At 40.9% G+C, this 24,528-nt stretch overlaps 1 protein-coding gene across 1 annotated transcript; it reads left to right on the top strand.

Moving 5' to 3' along the window:
- Positions 1-76: 76 nt before the first annotated feature.
- LOC135466156 (probable methylmalonate-semialdehyde/malonate-semialdehyde dehydrogenase [acylating], mitochondrial) lies at positions 77-20,317 on the top strand. The gene is given in 16 exon segments (XM_064743532.1): positions 77-186; positions 2,803-2,850; positions 4,878-4,952; positions 5,500-5,553; positions 5,555-5,662; positions 6,566-6,644; positions 7,059-7,168; positions 7,170-7,214; positions 11,419-11,566; positions 12,249-12,313; positions 14,205-14,261; positions 14,934-14,993; positions 16,547-16,676; positions 17,300-17,481; positions 18,028-18,306; positions 19,259-20,317. Coding segments are annotated over 16 exon segments (1,629 nt in total). The 5' UTR covers positions 77-99; the 3' UTR covers positions 19,361-20,317.
- Positions 20,318-24,528: the final 4,211 nt, after the last annotated feature.

Raw genomic sequence — 24,528 nt, 5'->3', positions numbered from 1 at the left:
AGAGTGTAACCTTTAGATTTAAATGGAAACTGTGGAGTCCGTTTTCATTGATGGGCCAGTGTTGAATTTTGTCCAGGTTTGTAGGAACTGGCACGTTTGATGTTCACGGCTTGCGCACAGTTCAGATTGTCTACTGGGAAGCGCAGGATGGCATCGAAATTCTTGCTGCGAGTGACACTGAAACAGGTGAACACTGAGTCTCCATGACGACTCTGACACGGAAGAATCTAGACAAATACAGACACGTCATTAAAACGAAAGGTGCTGTTGTTAGCATTAGAAATGAAGGTGCAAGGTCAAGCCAAAACCAGCTGTAGTAAGCGTAGTGATGTACACTACTAGCACTGGCCTCGAGTGCATGTGGGCGGTTCATGGGACAGCTCCCCTTCAGGCAATGTAGTTACCAAGATTACGAACTTATGGGGAGAAAAGCTATGTGTATAAACCTGATTTATGGTGATAAAACAATCAAAAATTAGCAGTTAGACTCGGAGAGAAATGTTCCATGTTGGAATGTTGTACAATTTGGGGTTACATTTACGTGTAACCTTCAGTGTCACTACTTACGTCAATGGTGAACTCGTTAAACTCCTTCCAGTCTGTATCAGGATGGTCCAAATCTCATTTGTTCTTTCCTTTATCAAGTCACAATTGTATGTGTGCTTATAAAAGATATATGAAGTAAATCCTGAGTGCAACAATGCACTTTACTCTGAGTGCAACAATGCACTTTACTCTGAGTGCAACAATGCACTTTACTCTGAGTGCAACAATGCGCTTTACTCTTAGTGCAACAATGCACTTTACTCTGAGTGCAACAATGCACTTCAGTTAGACCGTCTGTAGTTCCTGTAGCTTCATGCTTTGCTGAATGAGGCTGGCCAAATATGGAGTAGACCCCTTTCAGATGTGGCTCGCGTGACAAAAGCTGTGACACACGGACATGCACGTTCAACCCTTACCATGTTCATTTGTCTTAAAGGCGTGCGCGTCTGAAAATCATGCTCAAGCACATCAACTCGAGTGGTGTAGTGATATAAGTAACCGCCTAATCTGATGGCGCAAAAATTAGAAAAACTGTACAAAAGTTTAAGGTTTACATCAGAAGCTATTCCCAGTTTCACAAAATGATATGGGTAACAACATGTGCATGGAGTGAATGCTACATTTATTTGAGTGCATTATAGTGAAAGAATTGCCTGAAAGAAAGAGCAGTTGATGAGAGGTCTTGAAATGATCACCAAAGACATATGTATTGACTGATGGGCTCAGGAATAGGGAGCCCTTTAGCGCCTTATGGAAAGATGCTAAATTGGTGGAATTTTTAATTGTAAGAAGTGATAGGCAATTGCCAGAGCCCTGGGAGACCTCATGCGAACATGGTGAAGTCATGGGTCATCAATTGCACCTGACGCACTTGGATTTGTAGTGCCAGTTAATGTTCAGGACCAATGTTACATGGATATGTAGTGCCAGTTAACGTTCAGCGCCAATGTTACATGCCTGTCTACCATTTCTACCATTTCTATGACTTTGGCCAGGAATCTGGGGCTTGCCACGTTTGTCATTCACCCACTTCTCATATGTTAAAATTTTGTGTATAGCTTATCATTCAGTGAACAGACATTGCTATACCACATGACAGCACCTGATTCCTAACAACTCTGGGTTACTTTCACAACTACATTGCTTGAATGACAGTTAATGCACTCCCTAACAAATAACAACTGACCTTCAAGATTGAACGGATAGTGTGATGCTGCTGTGTAAATGTGTTTGCATTGGGACTGATCTGCTGTGTAAATGTGTCAGCATTGGGACTGATCTGCTGTGTAAATGTGTCAGCGTTGGGACTGATCTGCTGTGTAAATGTGTCAGCGTTGGGACTGATCTGCTGTGTAAATGTGTTAGCATTAGGACTGATCTGCTGTGTAAATATGTCAGCATTGGTACTGATCTGCTGTGTAAATATGTCAGCATTGGGACTGATGTGCTGTGTAAATATGTCAGCATTGGGACTGGTCTGCTGTGTAAATATGTCAGCATTGGGACTGATCTGCTATGTAAATGTGTCAGCATTGGGACTGATCCGCTGTGTATATATGTCAGCATTGGGACTGATCTGCTGTGTAAATGTGGCAGCGTCGGGACCAATCTGCTGTGAGGAGATACAATAGTGAAAATGACGGAAGTAATGTTAAAATATGATGTTAAATCTGTCCCCACCCTTATTTTAGCAAACAAGCGAAGCAATTGAAGTATGTAAACCATGATAAACAAGATCACAGCACACCTAATGCATCGATTGTTCACTGATAAGTGGCAGTACAAACCTACATATAACTTTTTTGCATGCCTCCAATTTATATATGTGAGGCCCAAGTTTCCTGTTTCCATTTTATTTTCATAAAAAATGATGAACAAAATAGCCCTCCTTTCTCAATAAAATTATGCAGGTGTTGAAAAGCAGCCTCCGTTGCATGCCTTGTAATAGTAGTGAGTGATCAAAATAGGCTGTTGCCATGGTATAATTGATTTATTCCTGAGCTCTGTATTGAACCACTCAGGGAATCAGTCCAAATAACAGTTTTGTTTTTTTAGCCAAGGCTCACTGACCTGGGCCAGGCGGTGAAGATTGGCTGTTTCTTCACCAGTGAATGATAACATCATGCAGAATAGAATTACCCAATGGAGATTCTGCCCTGAAGGGAAAATTAAGACACCGATCAAAGTAATAAATGATACCTGGTTACAAAATGTCAGCATCAGACTGATTGTAATAAAGCTGTAACTATGTTTCAGAAATTCTGGATCAGTGGTGTACCCAGGTTCTACAGTTCTGCTTCAGTGGTGAGTTGTCAGTGGTCCGTCATAATAAGCCTTTAAGCATAGTGCAGATAAGTTGTCAAAATGTATTGTTCCTCTCTACCTTTTGATCAGTCTAAATACATTATCAGGGGGCATTTTGTATTTTAATGTTAACAATTCCCTATATCTCTCCTTAAGTGTGAGCTGAACGTTTGAACACTCATTATTTCTTACAGTAATTATTGAACAGGAGGATTCCATCTGGTATGGTTAGCGTGGGCCTTATTATTTAGGTGGGTGGAGAATGTTCAGGGTGCAACTATTAAAGCATCAACCTACTGTATATGCCCCTGTGTGATCAGCCTACTGTACATGTATGTGCCCCTGTCTGATCAACCTACTGTACATGTATGTGCCCCTGTGTGATCAACCTACTGTACATGTATGTGCCCCTGTGTGATCAACCTACTGTACATGTATGTGCCCCTGTGTGATCAACCTACTGTACATGTATGTGCCCTTGTGTGATCAACCTACTGTACATGTATGTGCCCCTGTGTGATCAACCTACTGTACATGTATGTGCCCCTGTGTGATCAGCCTACTGTACATGTATGTGCCCTTGTGTGATCAACCTACTGTACATGTATGTGCCCCTGTGTGATCAACCTACTGTACATGTATGTGCCCTTGTCTGATCAACCTACTGTACATGTATGTGCCCCTGTGTGATCAACCTACTGTACATGTATGTGCCCCTGTGTGATCAACCTACTGTACATGTATGTGCCCCTGTGTGATCAACCTACTGTACATGTATGTGCCCCTGTGTGATCAACCTACTGTACATGTATGTGCCCCTGTGTGATCAACCTACTGTACATGTATGTGCCCCTGTGTGATAAGCCTACTGTACATGTTATGTGCCCCTGTGTGATCAACCTACTGTACATGTATGTGCCCTTGTCTGATCAACCTACTGTACATGTATGTGCCCTTGTCTGATCAACCTACTGTACATGTATGTGCCCCTGTGTGATCAACCTACTGTACATGTATGTGCCCCTGTGTGATCAGCCTACTGTACATGTATGTGCCCCTGTGTGATCAACCTACTGTACATGTATGTGCCCCTGTGTGATCAACCTACTGTACATGTATGTGCCCCTGTGTGATCAACCTACTGTACATGTTATGTGCCCCTGTTGTGATCAACCTACTGTACATGTATGTGCCCCTGTGTGATCAACCTACTGTACATGTATGTGCCCCTGTGTGATCAACCTACTGTACATGTATGTGCCCCTGTGTGATCAACCTACTGTACATCTATGTGCCCCTGTGTGATCAACCTACTGTACATGTATGTGCCCCTGTGTGATCAATCTACTGTACATGTATGTGCCCCCTGTGTGATCAACCTACATGTACATGTATGTGCCCTTGTGTGATCAATCTACTGTACATGTATGTGCCCCTGTGTGATCAACCTACTGTACATGTATGTGCCCCTGTGTGATCAACCTACTGTACATGTATGTGCCCCTGTGTGATCAGCCTACTGTACATGTATGTGCCCCTGTGTGATCAACCTACTGTACATGTATGTGCCCCTGTGTGATCAATCTACTGTACATGTTATGTGCCCCTGTGTGATCAGCCTACTGTACATGTATGATGCCCCTGTGTGATCAACCTACATGTACATGTATGTGCCCTTGTGTGATCAATCTACTATACATGTATGTGCCCCTGTGTGATCAACCTACTGTACATGTATGTGCCCCTGTGTGATCAACCTACTGTACATGTATGTGCCCCTGTGTGATCAACCTACTGTACATGTATGTGCCCCTGTTGATCAACCTACTGTACATGTATGTGCCCCTGTGTGATCAACCTACTGTACATGTATGTTGCCCTTGTGTGATCAACCTACTGTACATGTATGTGCCCCTGTGTGATCAACCTACTGTACATGTATGTGCCCCAGTCTGATCAACCTATGTAACCTGGGTGGATTGTAATACCAATATGGCTTACTTCAACTGTATTTCATTTTTTTTCAGCCCACTACAAAGTTGTTTATCAATGGCAAATTTGTAGATTCCAAAACTGACAAATGGATTGATGTTCACAACCCTGTAAGTTTTCCTTTGGCATAACCTGTCATTGGGTCACTCCTTTCTGTGTCATGTCTTATGACCACTGACTGGTTCTCTTATGTTTAGAGGTAGAAGTCATAGCATTTACTTTTCAGTTACACATATGTAAGACTACTAGGAAAGTGTGCAGCCCTTAAAATTTAACTTGAAGATAACATCCAGCTTGAATCATTGACCTAATTGCTCAGCATGAGGTTCCAAACTGAAAAAACATTATGTATGTTTAGACAGTTAGCTTTTTTTTATTTTTATTTAGTTTATTTTTTTTTTTAAGTTGAACGCGATGAATTTTTTGATTTTTTTGTTTTTTTTGGCACCGTCTAATAAATCATGGAGAAAGCCATTTTGAAATACATGTGTTTCAAATTTTACTTTAATATTTATTTTGAAACTCGTTAATTCTACACAGGCTCCTTCTGATTAAGTGTAGAGTAAACAGTTTTTAAATAGTTCACTTTTTACTTTTAAATATTTATTTTGTTAACTGAAAGTTTTTCTTAACTTTAGTTTTGCCTGTCCTTGACAGGCGACCAATGAAGTGGTGACACGGGTGCCAGAAGCCACAAGGGAGGAGATGGAGGGGGGCAGTGAGCGCAGCCAAACAGGCGTTTGAGTCCTGGTCACAAACCACAGTCCTCACCAGACAACAGACCATGTTTAGGTTCCAGCAGCTCATCAAGGAAAATATGGTTAGTTATAGAACAAACAGGGACTGCTAATGTGGCAAAAAACATGTGAGATAGTTAGTCATCCTGGCATTAACTGCATTTTCTATCAATCAGGGTCACTTAGTGACAGTAACCACATTTTCTATCAGTGATGGTCACTTAGTGACAGTAACCACATTTTCTATCAGTGATGGTCATTTAGTCACAGTAACCACATTTTCTATCAGTGATGGTCATTTAGTCACAGTAACACCACATTTTCTATCAATCAGGGTCACTTAGTCATAGTAACCACATTTTCTGACAGTAACCACATTTTCTATCAGTCAGGGTGACTTAGTCACAGTAACCACATTTTCTATCAATCAGGGTCTCTTAGTAACAGAGAACAGTTGATGACACTTGTGTGGCCATTTGTTTAAACTGACAGTTGTTGGGAGAACACCTGTCTGTCACCAATATGGTATGCATATCTATGTTTCACGTGGAAAACTTCATCAGTAACTTACCAAAGGTCTGTGGTTTAACCGGGCAATCTGGCATCCTCCATAAAACTGATCTCAACTCCAGGAGTATGACTTAGAGCAGAAGTCAAATAAATAAATGAACAAAACAAATTGTCCCATTTTCCATTTTTTCACTGTCTTTGAAATACTAAGAATAAAATCACTGACACAAATCATTAATAGAGCAGTGTGTATTTAGGATTTACAGAAAAAAAATATTGACTTTGTGGAGGGACAGTGTTAAATGTACCGGTCAGCAACCTGAAAGCATCCAATAGATTTCTCTGCATTACCATAACATGAGGTTGAAGTTTTTAAGGAGTAAGGCATCATATCCCCTGCCTGTTACCAAGGAGTTCTTTTGGCCTATACATGTAAGTCTGGTCTGCTAAACATTGTTAAACTTTCTGTTTTGTAGAAACGACTTGCTGCTAACATTACATTAGAGCAAGGAAAAACGCTGGTTGATGCAGAGGGAGATGTGACAAGAGGCCTTCGTGAGTGTCTGGCTTACACACATATCTACATACTACAAGCATTCATATTCAGTGCATAAGGATATTTCCCACTTTTTAACTCTTTATAATAGCCTTTCTCTCGTGATATTTTGTGGCATAAATTAATGGAGAATCTACAAGTAGATGTATTATCAGTACTTTTATTGTAAGCATCCTCCGCGTGATAAGGGCGTATTCATGGGACAAGGCTTTAAGAAAAAGATGTCTTAGTGAGACTTGGCAAAAAGGGTAATAATAGAGAATGAACATCACTTTCTGGTGCCTGTTTCTGGCACATTGCGGCAGCATGATAGATATGTTTTTATCCAAACCATTCTAGTAGAAGGAAACAACAACCAGTGAGAAGAGGGCCAGTTGTGGAATGTAACAAATTAGCTTTTCTTTTTCAAACAGAGGTAGTAGAGCACTGTTGTAGCATCCCGTCCTTACAGCTGGGGGAGTCTATGTCTACGATAGCTAAGGACATGGACATCATCTCTTACCGTGTCCCCCTGGGGGTGTGGTGCGGGCATCACGCCATTCAACTTCCCGGCCATGATCCCCATGTGGGTAAGCTCCTTACAGATTTCTTTACATGTTGGCTTCAGGCTGGTGAGCCAGACTTGGTTTCACAAGCTAGTGCTCAGATTCAAGTAAAACTTCAGATTTAACTAGAATTACATGTTGGCGTCAGGCTGGTGAGCCAGACTTGGTTTCACAAGCTAGTGCTCAGATTCAAGTAAAACTTCAGATTTAACTAGAATTACATGTTGGCTTCAGGCTGGTGAGCCAAGACTTGGTTTCACAAGCTAGTGCTCAGATTCAAGTAAAACTTCAGATTTAACTAGAATTACATGTTGGCGTCAGGCTGGTGAGCCAGACTTGGTTTCACAAGCTAGTGCTCAGATTCAAGTAAAACTTCAGATTTAACTAGAATTACATGTTGGCTTCAGGCTGGTGAGCCAGACTTGGTTTCACAAGCTAGTGCTCAGATTCAAGTAAAACTTCAGATTTAACTAGAATTACATGTTGGCGTCAGGCTGGTGAGCCAGACTTGGTTTCACAAGCTAGTGCTCAGATTCAAGTAAAACTTCAGATTTAACTAGAATTACATGTTGGCTTCAGGCTGGTGAGCCAGACTTGGTTTCACAAGCTAGTGCTCAGATTCAAGTAAAACTTCAGATTTAACTAGAATTGCATGCAGTGTGTTTCCAAGCAGTCTGTACACACAGCCTTTAGTGTCCACTTTCTGAAACTTTCCACTGTCTCCTCAACAGACCATTCAAATCTATCAGATCTTTGCTCTTTTGAAAAAACTACGGTTTGTCTATTACAAGCAAAAACATAGACCTAATCCATATTACACAATAAACCCCGTGAGTTTCATGTACCTTGTCAAAACCAAATCTTCAACAAAAACAAAAACTATTTCAGCTATACCTGGCATCACGATCTCCCACAAATGAACCATAGTGTTCATACTTAAACCTGAAATGAATCTGGTATGAATGGTAAAGGATTTGAACCCAGGCCGCTAGGACTGGTAGACTGGTGCCTAATAATTTCATGGTAATTGAAGAAAAGCAGAGAACAAAGATTGGCAGGAATGAACTGGATTTGAACCGGTGACTGCTTGGGTGATGTTCATTGAGGCTATGGCGAAAGACAGTGAAAAGAAAAACAAACATTGCTCTCAAATAGCAGTGCTGGGCCACATGTATAGAGAGATTGTTCCTTTGACCTGCTGCTCCTGTCACCAGACAGAATTATAATACAGGCCCTGTAGACAGCACTCTATAGTGAACAGGTCTCATGCAGTCTTGCACGAAGCTCTCGTGTTATTTGAACAGGAGGTTGTGTCAATTTTGGTTTGTATGTATGCTGAAGGGGTTTGCTTTATACTTCATATTTTTGATGTTTTTTTTTTTGTCATAACCTGAAAAACTATACTAAGTACAAAAGTGATTCTTACAGATTTGTAATCCTGACGTCAAGGAGTACTAGACGGGGTGTTTATTTAAGCATTTCAAGCAGTTTTTAGGCTTGTGACCTACTTTTTAACTAATTTCATTGGTCAGTTACAGCATATCTTGAATATAAAACAAAAAGATTTTTTACAATATAGTTACGGCGATCCACCTTAACCTTGCAAGTGAAATTTCATCAAAAGATCATTAGCTGTTGTAAGGAAAAAGATGGTTTAAGCTTATTGCTAAAATTAAAAATAGCAGCTAATACATGTGACTGGCCCAAAAACATTACAAGCTGTTTCATATATTCCTTATTTAAAGTGCCAAGTTTTTTGTTTCTACCTTTACTCGTTTTGGAGATATTGTATCTCCAAATGGCGAAACTATCATCATAGCCCCTCGGTCCTACCAGTCAAAAATGAAAATCTGTAGTTGATCTGTCTACTGACTAATTTTCAGCTTCATAGCTATTACGGTGTTCTGTCACGTGACATTTGAAATGTGACAGTAAAATGGGCTTTAATAGCAATTTAAAGTTAAACTATAGATCGCAGAAAAAAAAAACGAAAACTACGGTTGTCTTCAGCAGGTCAAGCCACATCTAATTGCTATCTTGTTTTTTCAAAATTCAACCATCATGTCATCATGTGACTAAAACGACTAATAGCGAGCTTCCACATTTTTCGACCAGTAGTCTGGTACATACGTGTCAATTTTCAATGCTATCGGATCAGCGGTTCTGGGGACGTTTTTTTTAGATTTCTGTACTTCTTCAATATGGCCGAAAAGTGGGTCAAAGGTGGGTAAAGTTTTATACTCCAGCAGATAGCCGAAGTGATTTGGTAATGAACATGTGTAGAAAGTTAACAGCTGTGACGCGCAGTTTTTTTTGCAGAAGAAAAATAATCTGTAGCAAGAACAGTAGTCTTCCAAGTGATGCTAGGAAGCCTAATGAAACAGGTATTTATTGATTTCAAAGTTGTGTGTTTTTATGTAGTTCAAACGAAGCTATAGTGGAAATTTTCCAGCAAGAAGTTTAGAGTTTATATTATACAGAATTGTTGCAAACCAACTGCTGAACAATTCTTCCTCTCATTAAATATGGCAAGCCTTTCGCTTTACATATGCTGGTACGCACACTAGTGAAATACCATAAATGGGGAAAATGCAATGCCAAATAACACAAAAGAATGTGTACAAGGCCAAATCAGAGAATGCCGTCTTGTATACAGGACATGAAGGCCTGATGAAGTCACAGTCCTGATCAGCCAGGTGTAGGACCCTGTAATCTGTGGTTTTCCGTGTGTAACAACAACCCCAGAGAATGCCGTCTTGTATACAGTACATGAAGGCCTGGTGAAGTCACGATCCTGATCAGCCAGGTGTAGGAGCCTGTAATCTGTGGTTTTCTGTGTGTAGCAACAACCCCAGAGAATGCCGTCTTGTATACAGGACATGAAGGCCTGGTGAAGTCACGGTCCTGATCAGCCAGGTGTAGGACCCTGTAATCTGTGGTTTTCCGTGTGTAACAACAACCCCAGAGAATGCCGTCTTGTATACAGTACATGAAGGCCTGGTGAAGTCACGATCCTGATCAGCCAGGTGTAGGAGCCTGTAATCTGTGGTTTTCTGTGTGTAACAACAACCCCAGAGAATGCCGTCTTGTATACAGGACATGAAGGCCTGTTGAAGTCACGGTCCTGATCAGCCAGGTGTAGGAGCCTGTAATCTGTGGTTTTCTTTGTGTAACAACAACCCCAGAGAATGCCGTCTTGTATACAGGACATGAAGGCCTGTTGAAGTCACGGTCCTGATCAGCCAGGTGTAGGACCCTGTAATCTGTGGTTTTCTGTGTGTAACAACAACCCCAGAGAATGCCGTCTTGTATACAGGACATGAAGGCCTGATGAAGTCATGATCCTGATCAGCCAGGTGTAGGAGCCTGTAATCTGTGGTTTTCTGTGTGTAACAACAACCCTAGAGAATGCCGTCTTGTATACAGGAGATGAAAGCCTGGTGAAGTCACGGTCCTGATCAGCCAGGTGTAGGAGCCTGTAATCTGTGGTTTTCTGTGTGTAACAACAACCCCAGAGAATGCCGTCTTGTATACAGGACATGAAGGCCTGATGAAGTCACGATCCTGATCAGCCAGGTGTAGGAGCCTGTAATCTGTGGTTTTCTGTGTGTAACAACAACCCCAGAGAATGCCGTCTTGTATACAGGACATGAAGGCCTGGTGAAGTCATGATCCTGATCAGCCAGGTGTAGGAGCCTGTAATCTGTGGTTTTCTGTGTGTAGCAACAACCCCAGAGAATGCCGTCTTGTATACAGGACATGAAGGCCTGGTGAAGTCACGATCCTGATCAGCCAGGTGTAGGAGCCTGAAATCTGTGGTTTTCTGTGTGTAACAACAACCCCAGAGAATGCCGTCTTGTATACAGGACATGAAGGCCTGTTGAAGTCACGGTCCTGATCAGCCAGGTGTAGGAGCCTGTAATCTGTGGTTTTCTGTGTGTAACAACAACCCCAGGTTTTTACTTCAGTCCAAAACATGAAACGTGCCACTGATCTGGCAGAAACTCCCATTGTATTTAATGTCCAAGTTTATAGTACGAGATGAAGGTACATAATTAAGAACTGTTTGCTCCATGTTTTGTAGCTGTGGCAACAGTACCAGTGTGGTAAACTGTTACAATTTATAACAAACAGATATGGTTTAGAAAATTATGGATTGTTTGAAAATAACAGCATTACAGTGCATGTTTGTATGTGTGCTTTTAAAATGGTTTACATTTGTTTGCAGATGTTCCCTACAGCGATTGTCTGTGGTAACACCTGTGTGATGAAGCCATCAGAGAGGGACCCTGGGGCCACCATGATACTGATGGAGTTGTTACAGGAGGCTGGGGTCCCTGATGGGGTTGTCAACGTCATACACGGCAAACATGACTGTATGTGACAGTAACTTAAGTTTTTTGGGATTTACAGCTTCTGGATAAGGTCTCTTACATGGTGTAACCAGCATGTGTTAATATAGATAATGCTGCTCATATATAGAATATGATATCTTTGTATCGAAATCTTGTTGAAAGACATAGTCAAATGGTAACCAATCAAATTGCAGGTAACAGTCCACCATGTGATCTCATTGGCTAATTGATAGTACATCAAAGTAAGAAATGTGGTGAACGTGACAGAATGATTCACAAGGGTCACATAGCCTATCCATATGTACATTATTAATACTGTGACAAGCAGTGTACTGAGATATTGTGCCTGGTACACTTCATGAGATAAGGCAGTTCACCAGCTTTTCAAGCAGTGCATCAAATGCAGCATTCCTTAAAATAACATCAGACTGTATCTGAACTTACATAAATATTTATTGTGTGTCACTATATATACAGGTACCCTATTTCTTCTCAAATTTGATGTAATTCTAGCAGGAATATTGAGGTTCTTTTTTTCTCACTTGGTTAGACCATCTTGTTAACAACGTACTCATATCTTTACTTTTCCAAAAGGTTGGTAAAGAAATGTAATATTCTACTTTCAACAATGCTAATATCTGGCCCAAATTTTGCAAGGAACATTCTGGATTGTGTTTGTGAATTATTCCCATTTTGTTTTTAGCTGTGAACTTTATCTGTGATCACCCTGACATACGGGCCATCTCATTCGTTGGATCTGACCAGGCAGTAAGTACCAGGGAAGAGGGTTAGTGTTGGGTGACAGTGAGTACGAGGGAATTGGGGTGATATTAGTAATTGGCAGTGAGTATGAGGGAATGGGGGTAATATTGGTGGGTGGCAGTGAGTATGAGGGAATGGGGGTAACATTGGTGGGTGGCCGTGAGTAAGGGAATATTAGTGGGGTAACATTGGTGGGTGGCAGTGAGTATGAGGGAATAGGGGTAATATTGGTGGGTGGCAGTGAGTATGAGGGAATGGGGGTAACATTGGTGGGTGGCAGTGAGTATGAGGGAATGGGGGTAACATTGGTGGGTGGCAGTGAGTACAAGGGAATTGGGGTGATATTAGTAATTGGCAGTGAGTATGAGGGAATGGGGGTAACATTGGTGGGTGGCAGTGAGTATGAGGGAATGGGGGTAACATTGGTGGGTGGCAGTGAGTACGAGGGAATTGGGGTAATATTGGTGGGTGGCAGTGAGTATGAGGGAATGGGGGTAACATTGGTGGGTGGCAGTGAGTATGAGGGAATGGGGGTAACATTGGTGGGTGGCAGTGAGTATGAGGGAATGGGGGTAACATTGGTGGGTGGCAGTGAGTATGAGGGAATGGGGGTAACATTGGTGGGTGGCAGTGAGTATGAGGGAATGGGGGTAACATTGGTGGGTGGCAGTGAGTATGAGGGAATGAGGGTAACATTGGTGGGTGGCAGTGAGTATGAGGGAATGGGGGTAATATTGGTGGGTGGCAGTGAGTATGAGGGAATGGGGGTAATATTGGTGGGTGGCAGTGAGTATGAGGGAATGGGGGTAACATTGGTGGGTGGCCGTGAGTATGAGGGAATATTAGTGGGGTAACATTGGTGGGTGGTAGTGAGTATGAGGGAATGGGGGTAATATTGGTGGGTGGCAGTGAGTATGAGGGAATGTGAATATTGGTGGGTAACAGTGAGTGCAAAGGAATGGGTCGTCGTCGTCATATGACTGAAAAATTTGTGTGCACCATGTTAAACCCCAAGCACTCACTCACTCACAAAGGAATGGGAATAATATTGTTGGGTGGCAGTGAGTATGAGGGAATATTAGTGGGGTAATATTGGTGGGTGGTAATGGATATGATGTAGGGAATATTGGTGGGTGGTAATGGATATGATGTAGGGAATATTGGTGAGTGATAACGGATACGATGTGGAGAGTATTGGTGGGTGGTAATGAATATGATTTAGGGAGTATTGAATCGATCTAGTGGTAATGAATACGATCTAAGGAGTATTGGTGGGTGGTAATGAATACGTTCTAAGGAGTATTATTGGGTGGTAATGAATACGATCTAAGGAGTATTATTAGGTGGTAATGAATACGATCTAAGGAGTATTATTGGGTGGTAATGAATACGATCTAAGGAGTATTGGTGGGTGGTAATGAATACGATCTAAGGAGTATTATTGGGTGGTAATGAATACAATCTAAGGAACATTGGTGAGTGGTAATGAATACTATCTAAGGAGTATTGGTGGGTGGTAATGAATACGATCTAAGGAGTATTGGGGGGTGGTAATGAATATGATCTAAGGAGTATTGGGGGGGTGGTAATGAATATGATTTAAGGAGTATTGGTGGGTGGTAATGAATATGATCTAAGGAGTATTGGTGGGTGGTAATGAATATGATTTAAGGAGTATTGGGGGGTGGTAATGAATATGATTTAAGGAGTATTGGGGGGTGGTAATGAATATGATCTAAGGAGTATTGGGGGGGTGGTAACACAAACATCCCTGTAAATTACATAAGAATAGATATGAATGTAGGCTATGGGTTTGTGAGTCTTATCGCATAATGTCACTTGTTATGTTCTATGTTACACTTGTCTTGTAATAATTTTTTGTTTGTGTATATTTTAGGGCCAGTATATTTATGAAAGAGGATCAAAGAATGGCAAGAGGGTACAGTCAAACATGGTAAGTTGTTTGGTTGATGGTAACTTTACTGCGTTGTACTGCCCAGGGGACTGCTCTGAATGTTATATTTGAGTCAAGGTTTAAGAAGACTGCAAAAATTTTAAGAACAGGTGAAAATTAAACAAGAAATGATTTTCTGACAGCTCTGTAGACTGCTTGTTTTGTAATGGATGAATTCCTCAGGGTTCTGTGAGCCTAGGAAATACTGGTCACAAACAGTTTACCCACAGAAATCTGAACATGTTTAGTACTGGGTTAGAAATTGGACATACACGATGGTGCCTAATGGCTTTTTGGCCCCTGCTATATCTTTTAATCCTCTGGCACTTTCACCATTGGCGAGCCTCAGTTCACAACATTTTTGGGGTTCTTTTGTGCAGTCATTTATGTTTTTGTAAGACCACTTGCCTTCCAGTATCATGGTATGCTTATCTGTAAGTATGTCCTGTGTATGGAAGGTTTTCAGGAAGGTGGCACATGTAGGTGGTTTTCTTACATACTCCGGTTTCCTCCACCCTTGAAACTGATTGTAACCTTTCTAGTGAAAAATTCTTTAATGTGACATCAAACAAAATTCAAGGAAATATATTAAATATACTGATTAAACAATGTTAAACTAAATGTATTTGGATTCCAGCTGATCTCTTTTGTATATACATTGTAACTCTTCAGGGAGCCAAGAATCATGGAGTTGTTATGCCGGATGCAAATAAAGAACAAGCCCTCAACCAGGTGGGTGTTCCAGGTTTTATTTTAGCTGATGGTTTTCTACTATTCAAGAAAGTAAATCTATTTAAAGAAAGAACTGTTTATTTACGGGCAAAACCTCTAAAAACCGAAGTATGCATCACTAAAAACACCACTTAAAACTGTATTGGTAAATATATTTTCATTTATTTTTTTAGATTTTTGTGAAAAGAGTTAAAGGTGCTCAAACATTTGAATTGTAAGGTGTGCTTGATGAACCATACTGTCTGACAGTTTAGGACCTCTGACCTCTGACAGGTTAGGACCTCTGACATCACGGGAAGTTTTTTCAACTCTAATCACAACACTGACTGTTGGAATAACTCTTTTTATTCATGAGTGAAAGATGTGAACGTCAGGAAAAATAGTTGGCTTGTTGTTAGAGTCCCTAGATACTGTCTGTATGGCTCGGAAAGCCCACCATAGTGTTCAGATATCTGAATGCATTTCAACACTCTTTTAAAAATCTGAAAAAATAAATGTATTTGTATAAAAATAAAAATAAAGTATTTGTATGCCTAGTTTTCATTTGCTTGTAGGAAGAACCTTACTTCATATTTAAGCTTTTTTAGGGTAAGATACAAATGATGTGATTTCTCGGAAATAAAACACTGTAAAAATGTTATGCCATTTGTATCCTAGAAATGAGCGTTGTGTTTTGTCAGTGGTAATTTGTATCCTAGAAATGAGGGTTGTGTTTGACCGTGGTAATTTGTATCCTAGAAATGAGCGTTGTGTTTTGTCAGTGATGATTTGTATCTTAGAAATGAGCATTGTGTTTTGTCAGTAGTGATTTGTATCCTAGAAATGAGCGTTGTGTTTTGTCAGTGGTGATTTGTATCCTGGAAATGAGCGTTGTGTTTGGTCAGTGGTAATTTGTATCCTAGAAATGAGCGTTGTATTTTGTCAGTGGTAATTTGTATCCTGGAAATGAGCGTTGTGTTTTGTCAGTGGTGATTTGTATCCTGGAAATGAGCGTTGTGTTTGGTCAGTGGTGATTTGTATCCTGGAAATGAGCGTTGTGTTTGGTCAGTGGTAATTTGTATCCTGGAAATGAGCGTTGTGTTTTGTCAGTGGTGATGGAGCGCTGCTTAGCTAGGAATATGACACTCCTCAGTAACAGCAATTAATCGTGACCAATGTATGTATGGTGTTGTAATCTAAGCCTGTGGCTTTACATGGCTCTATAATAATTGGTCAATATGAAAGAAAAAATTCATGAATGGCATAAAGTGATGAAAAATGACAGCTTAGTTTTTGTACATCGCTCTGCCGTGACCTGTTCACAAAGGAGCAGCCTGTGGAACAGTAAGATCGTATGAGGGAAGGTCAGTCAGCAACCTGCAGATGGCTGTGGATTTCCACCGGGCAGTGCTCGGTTTTTTTTCCACCATAATTGACATTGTATATGTGAAATATTCTTGAGTATGACAAAAATTACCAATCAGATAAATAAATAAATCAAGCTCGACTATATCTCAGTTAGTGGGAATTTTAATCATCACTCAATCTTCTTCTTCCGATTTTTGTATGCCCAGTTGGTGGGAGCAGCATTTGGAGCAGCAGGACAGAGGTGCATGGCGCTGAGCACAGCCCTCTTTGTGGGAGAGGCTCAAGATTGGCTCCCTGACCTTGTTGAGAAAGCCAAAAAGCTAAAGGTCAATGCAGGTGTGTAAGTCTAATTTAATCTTCCTGCTATTTTTTTTTTTTTGATTGATGTTTTATCTACTGCCATGAAACTGGGTAAATTTGCTTTGATCCTATAACAGTATCATTGTATACTTCATGGGGAACATGCTTATCTGAGGGTCAAAAAAGAGCCATAAACTTTGACTTCAGCATCTGAAAGTGACATTTTCTAGTGGAGTATTATCCTACCTTCCAAACTAACTGGAAAACATATTTCTAAACCTATATGACTGGGTGGGGTGTCCGGGCTCGTGTCTTCAGCCCTGCCACAAGGAGACACATTACATATGTACATACACCTGTATATAATGACTCTGTGTTGTCATATGATGGAAATATTAGGTAAAAACCAAACTTACATACATACATTGTTTCAGAATCGTGCAAAATTGCATCATATTTGATGTTTTAGGTCAAATATTAACTTTCTGTAGATAGTGTAGAAGTGGAGGATAGTCATTCTGTTAATTTACATCTAAATTTGCCACGGGCATTGATTATTAGGGGTTTCTGAATTTTCAGTTTGCAGATCTGACCGATGTACAATTCAGCTTGTAGCCTATTACCCTCATAATCAATATGTAATGCTGTTTGTTCTGCAGGTCACGAACCTGGCACAGATCTGGGACCTCTAATCTCTCCTCAGGCTAAGCAAAGGGTGCTCGACCTGGTTCAGTCTGGAGTGGATGAGGGGGCAGAACTCCTGTTAGATGGCCGTGATGTTGTGGTGAAGGGTTACGAAAAGGGCAACTTTGTGGGGCCGACCGTCCTGCACAAAGTCAAGGTATTACCTTTGGTAAATTGTGCCAAATTAAAAGGCACCTGAAAGGCAGATGCTTTTCTCCAACCTTAGAGATGGACAGTGTAGCCTAGTGGTTAGCTGCCAGTACGGCACAGTAACCCAGGAGCCTCTCACCAATGGGGTCGCAGTGAGCTCAAGTCCAGCTCATGCTGGCTTCCTCTCCGGACATATGTGGGCTATCAGCAACCTGTGGATTGTGGGATTTCCTACAGGCTTTGCCCGTTTTCCTCCCACCATAATGCTGGCTGCCATCATGTAAGTGAAATAGCCTTGCCTACGGCGTGAGCACAAATCAAGTAAATAAACAAATAAACCTTAGAATGGGTAATGTTATGACCGTGTGTATTACACCTAGAACAAAATTAACAGTCATATTCAGATATATAAATGAATCAGTTGTGCAGTTGTTTTAACAGTTTTTAATAATTAGAATCTGAGGAAAGATTAACATTACACTCAAGACGACAGAACAGACCCATGCAGTATGTCGGAAGGTAAACACAGATATGTGTGCTGTTGTTGTTGTAGCCTAACATGAAATGTTACAAAGAGGAAATATTTGGGCCGGTGCTGGTCAGCTGTGCTGTGGACAGCCTGGACGAGGCCATCAACCTCATCAATGCCAACCCTTACGGTAATGGCACAGCCATCTTCACCACAAACGGGGCTACAGCCAGGAAGTACACAATGGAAATTGATGTGGGACAGGTGGGCGTGAATGTACCCATCCCCGTCCCTCTACCCATGTTCTCCTTCACAGGCTCAAGGGCTTCCTTCAGGGGAGATCAGAACTTCTATGGAAAAGCAGTAAGTGGACAAACGTTTTGTCCTCATATTTCAAGTCACCACAATATAGTTGTGGAAATAGTCGCCACAATATGGCCGTGGAAATAGTCGCCACGATATGGCTGTGGAAATAGTCTCCACGATATCGTTGTGGAAATAGTCGCCACAATATGGCTGTGGAAATAGTCGCCACGATATGGTTGTGGAAATAGTCGCCACGATATGGCCGTGGAAATAGTAGCCATGATATGGCCGTGAAAATAGTCACCACGATATCGTTGTGGAAATAGTCGCCACGATATGGCCATGAAAATAGTCGCCACAATGTCGCCGTGAAAATAGTCGCCACGATGTTGTTGTGGAAATAGTCGCCACGATATGGCAGTGGAAATAGTCACCACGATATGGCCGTTTAAATAGGCACCACAATATGGCTGTGGAAATAGTCGCCACGATATGGTTGTGGAAATGGTCACCACAATGTGGCCGTGGAAATAGTCGCCATGATATGGCTGTGGAAATAGTCGCCACGATATCGTTGTGGAAATAGTCGCCACGATATCTTTGTGGAAATAGTCGCCACGATATTGTTGTGGAAATAGTAGCCACGATATGGTCGTGGAAATAGTCGCCATGATATGGCGGTGGAATTAGTCGCCATGATATGGCCGTGGAAATAGTCGCCACGATATGGCTGTGGAAATAGTCGCAACGATATGGCTGTGGAAATAGTCGCCATCATATGGCTGTGGAAATAGTTGCCACGATATGGCTAAAGTATTGCCAATGTGACGTTAAACCGTAATCATTTTTTCAATAATGAGGTAATAGTATAATGTTGAAATACTTTTCCTGTCTTGGGATATCTGCTAAAACCTTCAGCATGGTAAATTATAGTAGGACCACAGACTTGTGAATTGGCACCTTGGGATAGAAGTTTGTAATTGTAAAAATCAATTGTATTTGTTTGTAGGGTTTTAATTTCTACACCCAAGTGAAGACGGTGACCCAGATGTGGAGAGCGGATGATGCTACAGGTGGGAAGGCCGCCACTGCCATGCCTGTCATGCGTTAACTCTCACACTTATAATAGTGTCAGTTCAGCACATGTGTGATGTGGACAAATCTGATATAATAAACTGTTATGCTGTACACACTTGTACATGTATGTCAACCTCATTTTCTCAGTGAAGAGATATAACAGAATAAATCTGAGCTGAATGGCAGACACATGAAACAATGTACCTGGCCATGTAAGCCACTTCTGGAGACCAGAGTCGCCTGCCCTTACTTCAGAATCTGTCACCAAAAATTCAGGGTTATACACAAAATAATGTGTGGAAGTACATGTATGTTTTGTGTGATTGAGCAGAGTAAGGTATATACTTGTCTGATGTTCAGATGTTGATGAGAAAGAGCCCATTTTCATACTGCATGAAGTTCACCATTTTAGATAAGTATCATCATGGTGGTAGATATAGCTGTGTATGAAACCTTTCATACATGGGGTGAGTAAGTTGTGATATGCTTTTCTCAGTGCTATATGATTAAGGTGCAAACAGAATTCTGTAGCTGTAAGTCCTGTGGAGCTTGCAGTGGTTTATCTACTGGCATTTCAGTGGTTTTTGTACAAAATTGTTCTGGTGTACTTCAGTATGGCCATGGTTGTGCATTTCTACCTGAGCGTAAATTGCTCCATTAACTTGTTCTTACCTGAAGTTCACTGAATGAGCATTTAATCATAATAATGGGAAGATTTGGATTTTGCTATTTGAGATTCCCGGTGTCTTCTAGATCTGCCCTGAATACTGGTGAAATTATGGTGCATGGCCTGTTGTTGCAGAAATTATTTGTCTAATAAATGCTTGTTGCTCATTGCTGTTTTTACGCAAAGTGCTAAAATTCAATCATATTATGAAAGATGATCAAATACTTCTCATAATCAAGAATGTGTAAAAAGAGCAGTTAAATTCCTTAAATGTTTCTTATTGACTATGGTTTTCAGAATGGATTTTAGTGAAAGATAAGACTCAGGGTGAATTACAGTATAGGATATTGTGGTACATACAATTGTCATATCTAAAGAGCCAATCATGCATTTGTGTGCTCAGTGTTTCTTTTTTTTTTTTTTGTGACGTTTTTGTTGTTCTGTCAAAGTAGCATCTTGTGAGCGTCATATTAGTCGAAAATTTTATAGGCCTGGAGTCTCTCATTTTATTACTGATATTTTATGGATTTTGTTTGTTCAACCCATTTTCAGTGTGACAGAATTCGAAAGATGATTCATAAAAAATGGGTATGTCGTGTGTGCTGAAGGAAGAGCCAGATATCCTATTTCTTGGTGTTATATTTCAGTTACTTAGGGCTGAACTATACTGATTTTTGAAGTGAATATATTTGCATATCATGTGAAGTCTTTGTTTTTTTTTCTGTTTCTTGCTGGTGTAGACCATTAACATTACTGGTACAAATCCAGTCCTCAATGACCAATGATGTCACAGGTTCAGATCCAGTACTGACTGACCAATGATGTCACAGGTTCAGATCCAGTACTGACTGACCAATGTCACAGGTTCAGATCCAGCACTGACTGACCAATGATGTCACAGGTTCGGATCCAGTACTGACTGACCAATGTCACAGGTTCAGATCCAGCACTGACTGACCAATGATGTCACAGGTTCAGATCCAGTACTGACTGACCAATGTCACAGGTTCGGATCCAGTACTGACTGACCAATGTCACAGGTTCAGATCCAGTACTGACTGAGCAATGATGTCACAGGTTCAGATCCAGTACTGACTGAACAATGTCACAGGTTCAGATCCAGTACTGACTGAGCAATGATGTCACAGGTTCAGATCCAGTACTGACTGACCAATGATGTCACAGGTTCGGATCCAGTACTGACTGACCAATAATGTCACAGGTTCAGATCCAGTACTGACTGACCAAAGGCATGACATTTTCATAGCCAGTGCCCACTGACCAATGCTATTTCATGTTCAAGTGCCCACAGACCAATAACATGGCAATCTGGTCAGGAACAGGTACAAAACAGTGTAGAAGGCTGGTTGGTTCCCTATCAGGCTCCTTTAGGTTTTCATCACTCATGAATCTACCTACATGCCTATGAAATAGTCTTCTAATAAAAATGCGTAAAAAATCTGGGTCAAAAGTATTGTACTAAAGCCAGTTTTATGAAAAAAGTGTAACACTAGACTTATACCAAGTGTAAATACTACAGAGGCATCTCTACAGTATGTTGACATGAGGGTTATGCTGGACAAACATCACACCTTCCTGCAACAGGCAAGCAAAGGGAGATGGAGAAGATCGATGATGGCATGACCATCATGAGTTATTTCCTAACACAACTCACATAAAATTTCACATTACTTTGTGTAAAAAAAATGCATGAAACAATATGTGACTCAGAACACACCACCAGAGCACTTTTGTGTAGGTGTATTGAAGACCACTGGTAATCATCTGGCCTAAGCTCAGACTTCACCGGTTTCCTCCACCCACACAAATCCTAAATGACCATAAACTTGCCCATTTTTCCTGATTGTGCGAGTTCTAATGATTTTAGAAAGGTGTTTTGAGGTCTGCTTGGACCATGGGATAATTTTCTACTGAAAAACTCAGTTTCAGCACCAAAAGTTATCTTTTTCACATTTATTTGCCTCTGAAAATGTACTTTTGTGGACAAAATTTGGGGTTATTTAGGATAAGTGAAAAATCCCTGTGTATGACATTAAAAACCAATCCAATTTATAAATCCATAAATCCTGTTGGTCTGCTCTCACATTCTGGTGACATACAGCCGGGATGGATACCATCAAATATTCAGTTTCCGTCTACCATATGGTACAGCCACCAGTCTGAACGTGTCCAGTGTGCATCCACGCAGAGCAGGGGAGATGTTGCCGCCACAATGGTGAACAAGACAAAATTCAGCATACGTTTTAACAAGCTTTAATATACTTCATAAATAACACAAAGTATTCTAGCACTGACTTGTCTGCAAGATAATTTTGGTCAAAACATGCAAGAAAAAGATGTAAATTCCATTATGATTTGAGTAACGCCTATCGCAAGCCAATCCTGATTTAACAACAGTTTGAGTACAGACTCAAATTACAACACAATAGCCAGCTTCAAGACTCCACACCTTGTCTATTTTGTAAGCAATACCACTTTGCGCTACCTGTGCTGCCGAATACTCGAGCACACGTATACTATTACTGGCACATAGGCTTACTTCGCCATTCTGTCAGTATAAATACACATGTGTAACACTGGTACTGGTGCATAAGCTTACTTTCCCATTCTGCCAGTATAAATACACATGTGCAATACTGTTACTGGCACATAGGCTTACTTCCCCAATCTGCCAGTATAAATACACATGTGCAATACTGTTACTGGCACATAGGCTTACTTCTTCATTCTGCCAGTATAAATGCACATGTGCAATACTGTTACTGGCACATAGGCTTACTTCCCCAATCTGCCAGTATAAATACACATGTGCAATACTGGTACTGGCACATAGGCTTACTGCTCCATTCTGCCAGTATAAATACACATGTGCAATACTGGTACTGGCACATAGGCTTACTTCCCCATTCTGCAAGTATAAATACACATGTGCAATACTGGTACTGGCACATAAGCTTACTTCCCCATTCTGCCAGTACAAGTACACATGTGCAACACTGGTACTGACACATAGGCTTACTTCGCCATTCTGTCAGTATAAATACACATGTGCAACACTGGTACTGGCACATAGGCTTACTTCCCCATTCTGTCAGTATAAATGCACATGTGCAATACTGGTACTGGCACATAAGCTTACTTCCCCATTCTGCCAGTATAAATACACATGTGCAACACTGGTACTGGCACATAGGCTTACTTCCCCATTCTGTCAGTATAAATACAGATGTGCAATACTGGTACTGGCACATAAGCTTACTTCCCCATTCTGCCAGTATAAATACACATGTGCAATACTGGTACTGGTGCATAAGCTTACTTCCCCATTCTGCCAGTATAAATACACATGTGCAATACTGGTACTGGCACATAAGCTTACTTCCCCATTCTGTCAGTATAAATCCACATGTGCAATACTGTTACTGGCACATAGGCTTACTTCTCCATTCTGTCAGTATAAATGCACATGTGCAATATTTGTTCCGGCACTGTACCCGTACACTGATTGGTTGAGTTCTGTTCCGACCTTCTCAAGGCCTGATGATATGTTACAACCTGATGCCTTTTCACATGCATGGTGATACACCTAACATTAGCTGTGTCTGACACATGCCTGAGAAGAATATGTTTATGAGGGCCATTTTACCCTCTTTTGGGAGACAACTGTGTGAAATACCATCTTAAGATTATGCTATGTTGTGTGCTCTTGGATTTCTTCTCTCATTGAGTTCCACATTTTAAAGAACCAATTTCCTACAGAAGGTGCAACTAGACTTGAACTACAGTTTGTTTCTGGCTGAGTACACTTAAATGTGGAACGCATTCAATGCGTACATACTCACATAATCAGGTGACATTAAACTACAGAATACATTTACAGTTAAACCTATGTATTCAAACAAGTAGTGGGACAACCCCAGACAAACAAAAAACAAATAGTTTTGACAGGTTATCAGAATAAACATGACTTTCCAAATAATACAAAACAGTGTCCTGGTACACAGCTTGTCGAATGGAACAAGCAAGTCTGAAAGAGACAATCAATTTTACTACTAAATTGTGTGACTTTGACACCAGGATAATATCACAAGAAAACCTCTGTAGACGTCTACACAGTAGCACCTTGCACTCAGTGCTGGGAATATGCACAGTGACTTTAGGACTTGTCAGATACAACGTAACAGGTGACCATAAGCTGCAATAATCTCTGACTCATGTAAATACACTGTCAAGAAAATATGAGCCATAATTAGACAGCTGTGGTAGTGAGTCTGTGGACACATGCAGACTCACTCCAATGCTGTTATCGCCGGGCTGTGCTTTGCAAATGATGATAAATACATGTACAAAACATGCTTTCACTTTGACAAAACCATTTGCAACTGCTAGTAGCGGTATGACAATGCTAATCTCTCACTCACCATGTATGCCTTATGTCCACAGAAAGTAAACTGATACATGCATATGAAAATGGAGTCAATACAAGATGAGAAATGCTACATGGAGAAATTAGT

The sequence above is a fragment of the Liolophura sinensis genome, chromosome 6, assembly GCF_032854445.1.
Source record: "Liolophura sinensis isolate JHLJ2023 chromosome 6, CUHK_Ljap_v2, whole genome shotgun sequence".
Taxonomy (NCBI): Eukaryota; Metazoa; Mollusca; class Polyplacophora; order Chitonida; family Chitonidae; genus Liolophura; species Liolophura sinensis.
This window is presented reverse-complemented; position numbering and strand designations above follow the sequence as displayed.